The sequence below is a fragment of the Mauremys reevesii genome, linkage group 18, assembly GCF_016161935.1.
Source record: "Mauremys reevesii isolate NIE-2019 linkage group 18, ASM1616193v1, whole genome shotgun sequence".
Lineage (NCBI taxonomy): Eukaryota > Metazoa > Chordata > Testudines > Geoemydidae > Mauremys > Mauremys reevesii.
The window spans coordinates 10734170-10750566 of record NC_052640.1 but is presented as its reverse complement, the minus strand read 5'-3'; the positions used below and the strand labels follow the sequence as shown (position 1 = coordinate 10750566).

At 39.5% G+C, this 16397-nt stretch overlaps 1 protein-coding gene across 1 annotated transcript in view; it reads right to left on the bottom strand.

The window, feature by feature from the left end:
- GLT1D1 (glycosyltransferase 1 domain containing 1) overlaps nucleotides 1-16397 on the bottom strand; it is an 86339-nt gene that overhangs the window by 21915 nt on the left and 48027 nt on the right. The window contains exons 8-10 of the mRNA XM_039505476.1: nucleotides 14346-14395; nucleotides 2525-2568; nucleotides 946-1066 (exon numbers count right to left, since the gene is read on the bottom strand). Of these exons, the coding sequence (XP_039361410.1) occupies nucleotides 946-1066; nucleotides 2525-2568; nucleotides 14346-14395 (215 nt within the window). The remainder of the gene's footprint in view (nucleotides 1-945; nucleotides 1067-2524; nucleotides 2569-14345; nucleotides 14396-16397) is intronic.

The following is a 16397-nucleotide window of genomic DNA, read 5'->3' as shown; positions in this document are numbered from 1 at the left end:
CAGTCATGGACCAGGACCCCCATTGTGCTAAGCACTATACAAACACAGAACAAAAAGATGACTCCTCCCCGTAATGGCAGCATGCAGAGACTCTGCACTCCCAGCTAGCCTGGGTATAAATAGCATTGCAGATGGTGAGGCATGGCATAGGTGAGTAGAGCAGAGTGCCCTACATACCTGAAGCCCCAGGGTATATACCCTACACAGCTCTCTACATGCCCAAGCAGCGTCTCCCATGTCTACACTGCTATTTTTAATGGTGTAGTGTCCTGCTGCTTTCCCACTGCCAGAGCCTTTCCCGATGCAGTGAAAGGCTCTGGCAGCACAGCAGTGACAAGTATGGATGCAGCTTGCCTTTCACTGTGGCATGTAGCTACACATGCAGTGCCTGTCTTCTACATGATGTCATAAATATAGACAGAGCCTGAGTAAATTATGATTTTTCATAGGAGACGTGTGAGAGCAAGCAGGACCCCACTTTGACTGGTATGAAATAAACCTGAGATTTTTTTTTTGCCACCAATATGGTAAATTAATAAAATGAGCTTGTCATTAATGTATTATTCACTTCAGTAATCCAGCCTCAGACTCACTTCTGTAACATGATGTAATAATAAAGCATTTTCTAGTAATTTTATAAGGAGATGAATATTAAACCAGGAATAAGTGACAGCCACAAGGAATCCAGATCATCCTACCTAAGGTTCTGTAATATTAATTTAACAGGCTTGATGAAATTACAGCCTGTCTTTAAACAATAAAGTGTAATATTTAAATACATTTTTAATTTTAAAAAAAATCTATTCTTGTGAAGAAAACATTTTTGTTTTGCCTTCACTGGCTTTGGCTTTGAAATCTGGATAGGAATGTTGACATAAATTTCAAGAGATACAAAGCAATTTCAGATTCACACGCTGCACACATTCAACACTTGGATGTAATTACCTCCAGGATTGCAGCAGACATCCCCTCTGAAATAGAGCTGTTCACCACTGCAAAGCATCTTTTCACAGCAGCGTGAAGATCATCTTGAGGTATCTCCTGTAACAAATGTACCCCAGGTGTCCTAGAAGTAAAGTGTGCATAATTAGGACAATTCCTACTGCATGCACTGTGGACTTTCCCCCTGAATTTAGGGTAGCTGGGTATAGCCTAGTGATTAAAACAACCCTGGCAGTCAGGAATCATGGTTCTGACTGCACTAAGTATCAGTACGTCTACAGTGCAATTGGAGATGACTGCAGCTCATGTAGGCATACCCACACTAGCTATAATCTAATTAGCCTGAGTACCACTTGCAGCAAACTGGCACCACATAGGTTAGCATCACGAGTACATATGCAGGGGGACTGGGTGGGGTTGTACCGACCGCACTGAAGCCCATGCTGCCGCATCTTCATTGCTAATTTTAGCTGTGCTAACTAGATTAAAGCTAACGGGGTAGACCTATCCAAGCTGCAATCACACGTTTGATTGCACTGCCGACATCCCCAATGACTTGCCCATGGGAAAAACAAGAGAGGTATGATGAGTCGTAATTAATATAACTAAATCCTTCGATAAAAGATTCCGTGGGCACAATGTAGTATTATTACTAGCATTTGTGTAGTGCTCTCCATCTGTACTGAATATTCTGATTAGCTATTATTTGTATCACAGTGGTGCCCAGAGACCTCGGCTGAGACTGGGGCCTTAACAGCTCACAGGATGGGGAAAGTGACGTGCAGAAGCTCATGCAGTAGGTCAGTAAAAGAGCTACAACTCTTTTGGATCCCAGTCCAGCACCTCTCTCCCAGACCACGCTGCCAAATGCCACCATTCTAATTTTGTAGCATTTTCCACCCAGTTTGCACAGCTGTAAATGACTATATAAACTGCATGGCCATGGAGAATAGCACTGTAACTTAAAATAACATCAGTGAAAAGCCCAGAAGAGACCCTTAAGGAGACTCAATAAGGATTGGAAGAAATTTTCTCTTGCAACAGAATATTACAGAGAACATGCACTGTGCTGATTCTTAACTGTCCATCTGGCATTGGCTACCAGAGTGAGGAAACTGCTCTCTTGTTCTGTTCCAGTCAGGCAATTCTTATGTACTGCAGAAGAAATCTCTGTTTTCTAAAATTTATATGCTTCAATCAGAAAATACTTAAACTAGAGACAGAAAAGAGCTAACGCAGGTTATCTTGTCCACCCACCAACAGCACGTAAGATCTTGCAGAAACACGGGGGGGGAGTGGAATGAGAATATCCACATGAATTATAAATGGAAAAAATCTACTTCTAAATCAGATACGAGTTAACACAAAACAACATACAGAGTTCTACTTAACTGCTGGAACAGTCAAACGTGCAATATTTTATATGTGAGCCTTATACGCAAACTTCCAGAACTAGTTTGTTAGACATGCAGACAACTGTGCACATAAGGTACAAGGATTTGCGCACACACAGATATAGACAATAAAAGACTAGAATTACTCCCTGCTTCCTTTTAAACTGATAAGGTGCATACCTGCTTACCTATTAACTTTTTCATTGACTTCACTTGTAAACTGTGTATCAACCTATAAAGAAACACATACACCGTTACGTCTCTATTTAGCAATACAACATACAAACTAAACACCTAAAAGGAAAATACAAATTTCCACGGTTCAGTATTTACAAAAATGTGCGACTAGTTTAAGCTGAAAGTCAGATTTTAAAATCATGCTATAGAAAACCATATTTGGTAGATTCATGTTCTTGAGAAGAAGGATGGTCTTATGATTCAGGCACTGGGCTGGGACTCAGGAGATCTGGGTTCTATTTTCAGCTTGGGCATAGATCTCTTAGTAACCTTGAGCAAGCCACTTCACTGCTCTGGTCCTCAATTCCTCAACTGTAAAATGGGGGTGATGAGATTTCCTTTCTCCCACCCTTTGTTCCTCTTGCCTATATAGACTAGAAGCTCTTTGGTGCAGGGACTTACTCTTGTTATGTGTTTGTACATTGCCTGAGACCATGGGGCCTTGATTTCAGGATGATTCTCTAGAGCGACTGCAGTACACAATATTAATAACTATGGGATGGTTTGCCACCTTGTAATCCAGCCTTAGCAGGGAACAGGGCATCTATAAGCTGCCCCGCTGAACAGAAACTGAAATTCGGAGGCAGGTAGTGGCCCAGCAGTAGCCCTTTGTTCAGGATCTGACCATTTGAATTACTTGTGAGGGAAAGTAAAGTGACTTCTTGGACCCCCTCCTCCCCCTCACAAACACACACCCCTTGCTCACAACTGAGCCCGGCACTCTCAAACACATTTAAAGCATTAGTAGAAGAATCTGTTTGAAAACTAATGTAAAAACCTAAAATGTGTGACTATAATGGGAAGAATGTTCTAGATTTATTAAAACACTTCTGCAAAGGTGGGAAATTAAGCAGGCTTTTTTACAAAGACTAACAAAATCAGTTGTTTTCATTTAGTAGGTTGAAAAAAAACCCTATAAATAGGCATTTGAAATCATAACCAGATGAACAAGAACAGCAGAAGTTGGGTAGTTGTTTTGTTTTTGTTTTTTGGTTAAACGTGAGTTGATTAAGTTGATTTATGAGACTGTGCAAAACACAGCATTTTAAAGCGGTGTGGGGACAGTAGGGTTTAATTTTTGCCCCCATGTTAATGTATTAGCTCTCTTTCTAGAATGAGCACATAATGCATAATTATTATGAAAGTCACTGTCTACAGATGAGCTTGTCAGATAAATATTGTACTTTGCTGTGTAGAACAGAGTATGAAACGCATACCCAAAGTATTTTAGAAAACACTTTTTGTTCTGGAAAAGTAATTCTATCGGTAGTGATTACAATGTAAGCAGCACTCTAATACTTGTGTGTGCATAGGCATCCAACCCCAATCCCCACAGAGATAAGTTTAAGTTGCATGCGAGCAACATGACTGAAATGATGTTGGAGACGCACACAAAAATGTTAGTGCTTTCTGAGCCAATCAGTTGTGCAGGATGCCTAGAAACCTCGTAGCCGCAGCATTCAAGTTACTGGTCTCAGAAAGTTACTTCCAGTGCAAAAGATCTCCATGGTCAGATTCCTCGTACAGCCAAGAGTTCTTCTTGTAACATTTTATCTTGTGTTCCCTAACGATGCACCAGGTAAGGGTTGTCATCAGTCACCCAGTGCATTTTATTAAACAACTCTCCCTTGCAAAAAAAAATCCCAAACAGACAGGAAAGCCGTTGAGGATTTCATGTCTCATGAGATATCACTGAGCTTGTGTTGTATGAACAGTTTCTATAAGTGCAGATGAGGCAAAATGAAAATTCTGTGGATGCAGAGAGTGTAAGAAACCACATCTAACAGGCTGAGTTAGGCTATTAGGGAGACACTAGTTTGCTGACAGGAAAGAATCATCTCTACGACGTGTTCAACACTGTGGAAACAGCCATAGATCAATCATTTCAATGATGAAGATGTCTTTGCTTCAGCCCAGGGCTTAGCATGATCAAAATCCAGAGGGACTGTCTGCAAACACACTATATTAAACACTTGCCATTTAAAAATGAACTTAAACTAAAGAAATGGTCCAGAATGTTTTGATGATAAGACTACTGCTCTTGTCTAAACCAGGGGTAGTCAGTAGGCGGACCGTGGACCAAATCCGGACCACCACATGCTTTTGAATGGACCCCAAAATCGTTTTATTTACTACTTATCATCATCATCACTATTATTTTTATATTATTTTCTCTGGGGTCCGGACCTGACTATACCTTGACCAAAAAAAATTCCCTATCCCTGGTCTAGACTTTGTAGAAAGCAGAGCTCATAGCACATTTGCAGTCTGCCCTGCGTGCTGTGCCTGCAACTTCAATAAGAACAGGGTTTTGCTCAGAGTGTAGGGAATGTGAGTGACAGTGAAAGACGACTTCCTTAGCTTCACCGCTGTGGGGGACCTCGTATTCAAATATGATCAATTACTGAGCAGGCTTGTACAACTAGGTTTTAATGGTCAGTAGCTTTAAGGAAAACTTTGGAAAGAACGCAAAATACAAACGTTGTCTTTCAAGGAGCTCTGTCTGTCTGTAATGGGTATCTACAAGAAATTTACAACTTCATCAACCACAAACTGAATCCTGTGATTCTAGATTCCTCTTCCATTATATAGCTAACAATTAGTATTTCTTAATGTCTTCTGATGGATCTGCACCACTACAGCTTCTTCCTCCCTTCCTTAACACAGCTTTGCCAGCAGCTGGAGAAAAAACTAGCTGGAAGCTGTGTGAGGTGTGTTAGATGAAGAGACTATTATTAACTATTAATTAGTTGTATTACTGAGCACTTCGGAGCCCTAATAACCTGGGAACCATAGTCCTGTGCTAGGTGCTGTACAAACACAACAAAAAGACAGTCCTTGCCCCTAAGAGCTTACCACAGCTGGCCACAGACTGGGGACGTACAAGAGAATGATGAGATGATACAGATCAGCATGATAGGCAGTGGTCTCTGCACAACAACAATCTAACCATTCTCCAATATTTTGTAGTCATCACAGTAAAGGAGAGTTTTGAGGAGGGATTTGTAGTTGGATAATGAGGCAGCTTTGAGGATGTTTACAGGGAATGCCTTCCAAGCACGTGGGACTGCAGAGGAGAAAGCACAAAGGTGCTTGACTGAAAATTTAGAAAGGGGCCGAAGGGAGGCTGGCATGATGGGCCCCTCAAAGGCGAGCATCAACAGCTTGATACTAAACAAGAGACGATAGATAGGGTGGAGATTGACTGTGGAGCCTTGATAGTGAATATAAGGATGCTAGGTCCTCTCTATTTGTTAAACTATTAATAATTTGCGCTTCTGCAGTACTTTCAGGTAAAAAGATCTCACTGTGATCACTAACCCTAATAAATTATACTTCCCAACAGATTGAGCCTTCCTGCATGTTTGGGAATATTGTTATCCCCAATTTTCCAGCTGAAGAAATAGAAGCACTGACCAGAGAAGCAACTTGTGTACGGTCTCATAGCAAGTCAGTAGTAGCCAAGACTAGAACCCACAGCTCCTGACACAATAGCAGGGAAAACCCGCTAGACCATGCTTACTCTAAATTTTGATGAATAAATTGTCTCCTGCTACTTCAGATGTCCTAACAAAGATAGCACATGATAAGAACCTGAACAAACGTGTAATGATAATAAGGGTTTCTTTAGGACCGGAGTCCAGTGTTCTGTGAATATTTAACTAAAGTCCCTTTAATTTAGGGTTGTTTTTATCTCACTGCCGGCTGATCATAGCAAACCAATTTGGCGTGTTATTACAATTTTTATTCAAAAGCACTAATAACTACAAAGTTATATAATTTCTTATACTTTGTACGCCTGGCTTAACTTAAGTAATTGGACAGGTCTCATTTCTTGAAAAAACAAAATTGGGAAGGTAAATGAATCAGGCTAAAAACAAAATATCTGTACTACCTACAATAAGGAGGAACACCCACTGAATCATTTACAATAAACAAAATAAGCCTAAAACCTATAACAAGGTTAAAAGAAGGTTGTGGATAAACAATGTGTGAACAAACTATGCTCTACAAAAATGGGTTCCTGCAAAGTAACCAAGCGACTCCAAAAGCATGCAATTCAATGTACAGTTAAAAATGCACATGTTGTTAGTGTTGGTAAAAATGCAATTAAGAAAAAGTTTTGCTGTGTAACTTTGGATGTATGGTATGCCCTATATCCATCCCATATGCTTAAGTCTAATCAACTCAGTGTAGCTTTGCAGTATGCAGAATAAAGGAACCTGAGTGATGAAACTAAAGTCAAACTGAGTTCTTAGGGAACTGAGAAGTCACAGAGGAAACCCAACATACTTCCCTCAAGTATTAACAATATGATAATATTGATATTACAATATAAATTGAATTAGTCAATCAAGGAATTGATAATACTACAACTTAAAATCGGATAACAACAAAAAGCATAATTTAAGACCAACAATTGGTCAGGTTATTACATGAGCACAAACAGTAATCAAACCACAAAGTTAACATAACACCAATGACTAAATGCCTTATTTAATTTGCCTGCACCTATCAGTTTTACTTAGCAGCTTATACTTTCCCTTGTGGAAAGAATGGGCTACGGTTTACATTTTTATGTATACTTCACGATGTATGGTAAGATTTACTACAAGCCTAGGTTAGTTAATACCCAATGGCAGCTTACACTATGGGCTTATATGCACGTGCTATTACTATTAGTGGCCACAAACACACACATACACATCCATGCTTAAAAAAGGCTAGGTTAGCTCTTTCTTAGTAGACATCCCTGCACAGGTGTTGAAACGTCCTGTTAAAGAGACAAAAAGAATAAAGTTACTTAGAAAAAGTATCTGTTCTTTAGCTCGCTTGTCTTGTTGAGCTTCAGAGTCAGTCAGGAACTGCAGTTTGGGCAACCTGGCAATGTCTTCTGGCTCAGGTATTGTCACGCTAGCGGGTGTTGCTCTCGGGTCAGCTGGCTGGTTTGAGATGTCTTTGTTTCTGCTTTCTTTAGTAGGGGAAGTTGCGGTATCAGCCCTTGAGTTATTGTTGTGGGGGCCTTGGAGAGGAGCACACTTCCTCCTCAGTTACCTTGTCTTGTATGGTTGGTGTGATCCCAGGACCACCTCTGTGCTCTTTGATCAGATCAAGGAACCATAGGTCTCCCACCTCAACTGCACTGTCCAGTTTCAATTAGGCAATGTCAATCTGATTCTTGGACCGCTTTTGAGGTTCTCTTTTCAGAATACATTTTCTTAGACACATCCATGAGACTATGTTTTCCCCAAATAAGTTACATTGAGTGAATAACAGGAGAAGATTACTCTTGTCAATATGATCACAACCCCTTGAGTTTAGGTAAACAGCTGTAACTCTTCAATGGCCTCTTGTCTACTGGGGTCTGTTATCTTCCTGGTCATCACTTATGGCTCATTGTCCATTAACTTACAAAAGTAGTTCCTTACCCATTCATGCTTCCTTACACCTCATGCTTCCACGTCCCCAGATGGACACGATCTCATACATAAGAATTTTCAGAAGTGTCACAACATCTGGGATACTGGGTGAGAGGTTATTTCACTCTATCCAGGCTCAAAAACAAGCTGCTTCAAAGCTACTTATTTAAATCCATTAACATAAACTTATTAAAACCATAACCACGTAAAGTTTATACTCAATGTCCACAAGAGTATAGCACTATATGTCCTGCAAATGCATTCTATGCAAATGCCATCTTGATTTCTGGAACTACTTTTGGGGTGCATCTGAAAGAATATTTGCCATATCAATTGCACGATGTTTTAAACAAAGAGGAAATATTGAAAGAATTGACTATATAGACAGACTGACTAAGCTGCTAAGTGAGAGGGGATATAAAAATGTACAGTTATTTGAGGTTGTAAACATCACAGATGGAGGGGAAATATTTATTATAGCAGAAGATTGTGGGGGTGGATACAGGAGAAATGTGATGAAAAGAAAAATTTAGACTGCATACAGGGAAATCTTCCCAATACTGAGGTCTGGGAGCCTGTGGAATAACTTTGTACTTGAATTGGTAGAAGCGTCATTTGCAGATTCCTTTAAAACTAGATTATAAAAACCATTAGAAAACATACAGTCAGGAAGAGTCCTGATTATTTAGGAGATGGGCTAGATGACCTGATAGGTCCTTTCCATCTCTAGATTCTATGATATTCAACTCAACAACTGTCTTGATGGGCACGGGAAGAAGTCAGACATGAAAAAAATAGTTGTCAATGAAAAATGTCATTATAAACATAACAATATTCTGTACTTTCCACATGTATGGTTAAAAATTACATGGTATAGTCAAAGAGGGTTTCAAGAGGGGTTTATTGCAGTACAAGAGGTGAAACTGCAGTAGGGAATGCTCAAATGAACAAAAGTTCTGCAACAGGATTTTATCTTTTCAGAGAGAGATTCTGTAAGCCCCTATCCTTGCAAGGCAGAATTGCTGAAAATCACCTTCTGCTACGAGTATCTTTACAATTTAAAAATAGAAATGGGGGAAAAGAAAAAAAAATTGTGGAGGGGCTAGAAGCAAAGGAATGTGAATGGTATTATAGGACCTGTTCCTGCAACCGTTACTCATATGATCAATCCAATTCAAGTAAACAGGGCTACTCGTGAGTGAAGGATGCAGGATCCAAGCCATAATCGAACACAAACAGAAAATAAAATACATTAGCCTATTATGTGATGATAACTTCTAAGAGCTAGATTGTGATACCCACAATGAATACTATCTTACACTACAAGTAACTCCATTGACTTCAACGGGATCTTGTGGTGTAAGAGTTAATGTAAATACGGGTATTACAATAGAAGTTAGAATGCAGCTAAGATTTATTTTGAGATATAAATTTCTAGTTGCCCCTCCTATGTGCAAATACATTTTAATAGTATTTGGAGAAAATTGCCTTGTGTGTGTGAGGAAATATATTTTTTAAATGTTTTAAGAGTTTTAAAAGTTTGGTCAATCATTCAACCTCTCTGGATATGCTGCATATATTAATGCTGGGCTCATTGTAATAACGTTCAATTCATGAAAAAGTGAAGCAAATTTAAAAAGACAACTGAAGTGCCTAAAGTCTTCATTTGAAGCAGCAAATGCATCTTCCAAGTTGCAAATACAAACTGCATTATACCTGCTCCAGATTTATCTTCCACTCCAGTTCACTTTCAAATCTTTTGGTGTACTAGAGTGGAAAGAAATGACGATAAAAAGGAAAACATAAAAGAGGGAAGATAGTGGCATTTTTAATAGAAATGTATGTAGTGAAATTTAAAGAGAACAAAAATGAGTAAGAAGGAGAAAAAAAAATCATATCTGCCCATTCAGATTTTATTCATTTTCTCATGTTACCTGGAAGCTTTTGGGGTCACGTGAAAATAAGTACAGCAAATTTAACTGTGGAGTTACTGTGTTACCCTGTTGTGAAACTTTCGCTACTGTGAATAAATTGTCACAACTTCCTGAATTCTTCTGCAAAAAAGAATACTGAGAGTGAGTGCAGCAAAGCATTTGGCCCACACGAAGCAAAAGCATTGGGGAAGTCTTTGGGTTAGATGAGCATTTCTTAAACCTCTCTGTTATTTTTTTTTAATGGTTCAGTTTATCATCTTGTACTCAAACAGCTAAAAGCCATCTCTCTCTCGGCACTGCACCTGAAGCCTTAAGGTGATTATAAAGGGTAAAATGCATCCCTTTGAAGAGACCCAGCATAAAGTCTATGCAGCACTTCACTCCTATTTAGAGCTTCAAAATCAAGCTTAAATTCTGTGGAGGCTTTGTGCTGGGCTCCTATGTACAGGGATGCAGTACTGCCAACCTCAAGCATTCAAAAACCATGAGTCAAGCCCTAATCAGTCATGAGGTTGCTTAAAAATAATCAGATTTTAAAATAACAACAACAAATGCTGGGTTTTTCTTTTGCCTTGGTTTTAAGCCTGTGTGTTAACATTTTCAAGATTTTTCTCCACAACCATGAGGGCTAGTGTGATGGGATGTCTAAACCCCACACTGGCACTGAAGGGATTAAGGAGCATCTCTGGGCCCAGGTGACCTCGCCCGTTCCCACCTACTGAGCATGCTCCAGCTGGAAGAGGAGCTTAATAGGGAGCCAGACAGCTCAGAAACATTCTGACGGGGCAGGGAGAGTGACCAATTCTGAGAGCTGCAGAAGAGGGGTGCTGCAGAAACCTTTCCTGGGGAGATTCTGCCTGCCTGCTAAGCCCAGGGGGTCGAAGGTTTGGTTACTGTAAGAAGGTGGCAGGGTGGTGGGTGGTAGGAAGTGGCCCAAGGAGGCAGCCATAAATCAATCCTGGGTGCTCAACATCATTGCATCTTATAGGATCCTGGCCTGGGCTCCCCTACCAACCACCCTTGTTACAAAGAGCACAAAACCCCTCACTTACAGACTCCCCCTTGGGGAAGCCAGGGGAGGACAAAGGCTTTGAAAAATCCGTGGTTGAGACTGGCATCTGCAGGGGCCAACAGACCGACTGAAAGTCCCCCCGAACTGGGACGGCACAGGACCCAATATCTTCCCTGGGACTCTGTTACCCCAGAGGGGGATAAGATTACTCGGCGACCCGACACAAGGGTCAAGTCCACACATATCAAAAAGGAGACTGCCAAGGGGAGTGACAGGCTAGGGAGAGACATTGAGGGCAGGACACATAGAAACCTAGTGCCCTAACCACTATGTGCTGCTGCCAGTGAACATTGCCCATCACAGCTAGAAACTTACTTTTTTCATTATCATTTTAAATCATGCCCATATGATTCCAAGAGTTGGGCTTTAGGACAAACTACAAATATTGTGAGACATCATGAAATCCTGAGAGTTGGCAACACTGTAAAAAAGGCGGATTTCACTCAGACAGAGGGCAATCAAAAGTATAGTGGCCATTTATACAGACTATACCCTACACTTAAAAATCACAGTTATTAATGGTATCCATATCGTTTTTCACCTTCTCTGTATAAAGCCAGTCTAATCCAAAAAAGGAACAAAAATTCCTATTGTAAAATGCAATCTAACACTTTCATTAAAAGATACGCAAGTCATTTCCAGGGATGCTGCGAATTCATACTTAGCTTGAAATATGGATTGTATAAGAGCCACACGTCTGTAAAACCTAACACCAATATAAATGCCGGGGGGGGGAGGGTGTTAATATTCTAAACCTTCCCCTTTAGTGTCTCCACATAAAACTTTACAGCACTCAGAATCTAAAAGTGAAACAGACATCACTGATTTTCAGCTCGAGTGCTGTGCTCACTGTCTGGTGTCAGAAATAAGTCTAACATTTTTTACCAGCTGGCGTCTGCTAATTGTCTGCAAATTCAGACTAGTACAAATGACATTAAAATAATCTAAACTGAAGGAAACAAAGGCATGACCCTCTGCAAAATCAGCAAACTCAATGGGAACAGAAACTGCATTACACCAAAACGGAGGAAGGGAAGACTTCATATCAGCAGACAAATACAAGTCATAAGACAGGCTGCAGTTCAGCAGGACTCTTAAGTGTGTAATTGCAGGAGAAGGCTATTAAAATATTTATTAAAAATTAAATGGGTGACTCAGCTTTTTAGTTTTTGCTAGTTAAGAGCCCTGTTCTGGTTACTAAAGGTAAACCATCTCAAGCAGCTGAGATATGAAATGTCCTGTGGAGCTAAATTTTGAGATACATCCTGCAAACACTTACACAGTGCTGAATTTTTTATAGGTTAATAGTTCCACTGAAGTTAATGGGACTACTCATATGTGAAGTTAAGCATGAGTGTTGGCAGAACTGGAACCTAAATGTTCACCTCCCAGGCTATCATGAGTAGTACTATGCATGTGCAGGTAGCAAGATGTATGGCTTAGTGGGGGAATTAAAGCCATCAGGATGTTGCTTGCAGTTGAATCGGTAGGAGACACATTGAGAACAAACAGATGCACATACCAACAAACAACTCTCGGTGGTTAAGAAGAAATGGGTGATTAAAGAGACATTGACTTAAAAAGAAATCAATTTATCTGGATTTTTTTTAACCTAATCTTGTTACAAATAACCCTAAAACAAACCTATCAGGAGAACTTTAGAAGCAAATAAGGGCTCAGTTCTGCAAGGTACTAAGCACTAGATCCCTGACCTAACAAAGCACTTGAGCATCTGCTTAACTTTGTCCCCCTAGAAGTTGGGCTAGTCACAGACTTAAGTACCTTGCTAAACTAACACATATAGCTCTTTAAAAAAATCGTTATTAACAGAAAATCAGTCACACGTCTTTTGTATCATGTTAGCAACTTTCACACCAAATTCCACTACTCTCTCTTTGTACACTTTGCCTGCAGTAACCTGTATGCCCTAAACACTGCAGAGTAGCTACTAGAAGTATGCCAGGGAATAGGTGGTGTTCGATATCACCTCCATATTATTAAAATTTTCATAATACAAGGCTCTGGAAAAAACTCAGAAATGATAACTGCTGTCTTTTAAAATGTTGGATAACCTCTGCTCATAAAATATTCACACCGAAATATGAATTTCTAATATTTCATTTACAAGATTTGACCTTTTAACTCCTTTTTGAGTCTACGGTAGAGATTCAGTGTGTTAAACCAATGGTATAAATACCCTAGTAAATATTAAAATTCAAATGCTAAACCAGCAGTTTTCCCCTCCAAAAGTTGGTCCTGTAGTCCAATGTGAGATTAAATCCTCTTCTCTGAGACTGAAATCAATGAATATCATTAACAAGTCTTGTGAATGTACAGAATTTAAAATTCTAAATTGGAGAGAGTATATGTGCTCCAATCGCAACAGTGTCCTCTACATCTACAAACCTGACACAAGGCCATTGGATGCAGCCAGCTGGGCTAGCTCCACTGATGTCAAGGGACATATGCCAGTTTGCACCCGAGGGTCAAATTCAGAGGTGACATATAAAGTCTAATTTAGAATTGCTTGCTAGTCGAAGGGCCCTGATTCAAAGCCCACTGAAGTCAATGGAAAAAGTCAATGGATCAGACTGTACATTGGTGGAACTTGTATGCCAAGGAGCTGGATGAAGGTGAAAGGTAAAACGGGTGGGGGCTACTTCGGCGTACACTTGCTACACTACTCATTCTTGTCTTTAGGCGCGTGAGATAGACCAGCTTAGAATCCTTACACTCAGAGAGCCAAATTCAGATGTCATGGGCCAGGAAGTAAAAGGTGTAAGTTACAAGGCAGTAAGTGGGTCTGAGTCTCCCTCTAGGCATCTAAGTTGGTGAACATACATATTGGAGACCATTACACCAACTCTGACTCTCTCTTAGTTAGACTGTAAGCTCTTTGAGGCAAGGACCACCCTCTCCATATATATCTATGTAATGTTTAGCACTGTGGGGCCCCAATCCTGACTGGGACTGCTAAGTGCTACCATATTACAAATAACTTCAGTCTGTCCAGCTCCCACTGAATGAAGCCAGACTTTTGTCATTGACTTCATGGGGAACAGCTCCTTAGACTCCCTTCTAAATGTAGCTCTAATACCTCAGGCTATCAGGAAATCATCAGACCCTACTGAACCATTGGGAGCTTTGGAAATTGGAAAATTAGAATCTGATTGATTTCCACAGCTCAGAACGTCTTCTGAACAGCCATGGAGTCTTTGTAAAAGTTCAAACACCATTAACTCAGTTTCCATTTGCAAACAAGTGTCAAAAATATCTCATTTGTCCACTAAAATAAATCTGTGCAAGTAAACATAAATTAAAACAAGCAAAAAAAACCCCAACTTACTGCAGGTCCAATTATAACAAGGTGGATATGGGGCTCTCTTCTGTGCCACTCTAAAACACAACAGTAAATTTTTTTAATATTAACAAATTATGCTTAATATTCTTACAATCACATACAGAGACTAGGCGAAGTCCTCCTCCCTTGAAGACAATGGGAGCACTTGCATGACTCAGACAGGTAGAATTTGGACAGTAGCATTAGTGATAGTGTTTAAATATGGAAAGTAGATCAGATTTTCACTTCAACATTCACACACAATATTTGATTCATTAACATTATTGAAGTTAGTGTTTATTTTTCTTTCACTCACTCTGTTATGATTCAAGTGTTATTTTTTGTGCTTAAGCTGAGGTATTATTTTAGAATAATTTTAACAGTGAAGCGTTTTACAGGATGCTGGTGAATGGGGTTACTTAATCAAGGTGGTTTGGATTCTTGTTCTGCCTAAATGACCAGGACTTATTCTTACCACGAGCACCTGCATGTGGCCCCCAGGAAATGCTGTGGAAATGCAATGTTTTGTTGTTACCGGTGGGGGGAAAGAATAACTGCAAAGTCATTACAGTTGTATAATGTTTGTAACTCTAGAATCTGAAAAAATACCTCTCTTCAACGATTCCACTCGTGAACACTTACTTGACTTTAACAGACTACACATGGTAATAAGCCCTCCACAGTATAGTAAGGGTTTGCATAATAGGATCAACAGAATAGTGGTCTAAGATTTGTACTCATCCATTCACGCTTTTGACACAGCTAAATTGAGAAACATGCCTTTGCTGTGTATGTGGGTCTTTCAAAAGTGAACACCTAGTAAAAGGTATGACTAGCTTTGATATGGATGATTCCAAAGGGTATGCGGTATGTCTAAACTAGGAAAACAGGTTGTGTTTTAAAATATGTTAGGCTCTCCTGTAGATTCACCACCCACAGTCTAACAACTTTCTTTTAAGAAGTCAGACTTTGTCTATCCTTTAAAACCTGTTTTAAAATGTTTCAGCCAACCTCTTCAAATGTAGTCTATTTTCCTAGTTGAGACAGAGCTTGGAACTTTGAGAGTAACTTAGTGAATCTCATTGGCTGGTGTGATCTGTTTTCTGTATAATTATCAAATATATTGCTTTTTAATTGGTGTATCAAATTTCAGACCTGCCTTATTTTGGTTGTGCCTCACATGAACCTTCGTATCAGTGTTCGACTTTATACATCTTGATGTGAAATGTACCAAAAAGAAATACTGAGAACAAAAAGACACAAAGGATATAAACATTACAAATACGAACTTTTACTGCTCTTCTCACCTCTGACCACCTCCCTCCTAAGCTGATCTGTTGTCATTACTTTCCACATTATATCTATTTTAGACCCCGATCTTGTTCTCAGTGCAGGGATTCTGTCTTATATGTATGGTAAGCCCTGTGTGAATTATGACACTGTAATAATCATAATTGAACATGGAATAATTGTAAATCAATTTTCCAATTAGAAAGGACTTTAAAAAAAATTTGTTGTTCGTTTAAAAAAAACCCACACTTTTCCAATCTACAAAATAAGTTAAAATTCAAGTTGGTCACTCATCTTTTTAGTTCATAATTTTTAGTTATATTTTAAAGTGTAATCTTGTTTTGAAGTTGAGAAATGATAGAATCACAGAAATGTAGGGCTTGGAAGAACCTAAGAGGGCCTGTAGTCCATCTCTCTGTACTGAGGCTGTATTAAGTATAGCTATGATGAGCTGACCGAAAGAAACCCTTACTACTTCTCACTTGTCTCATGTACAAACCTGATGAATATCTCTCTCTCTCTCAAAAAATATATATATAGTCCTTGCCCATTCTTTGTTAGGGGAAAAATAATGAGAAAATGGCTTTACAGAAATCTGATGATGAATACAAGAAAAGTCTGCTCGCAGGGGATACTGAACAGATTTTATACTGAATCGAGTGTATTCTGACACAGAGTTTGGGGAGTTGTTTCTGTTCTATGATTACTTATATGGAGCAACCATTCAATAAACTGATATTTCAGCTAGTGCATCTCATTATCTTGGGT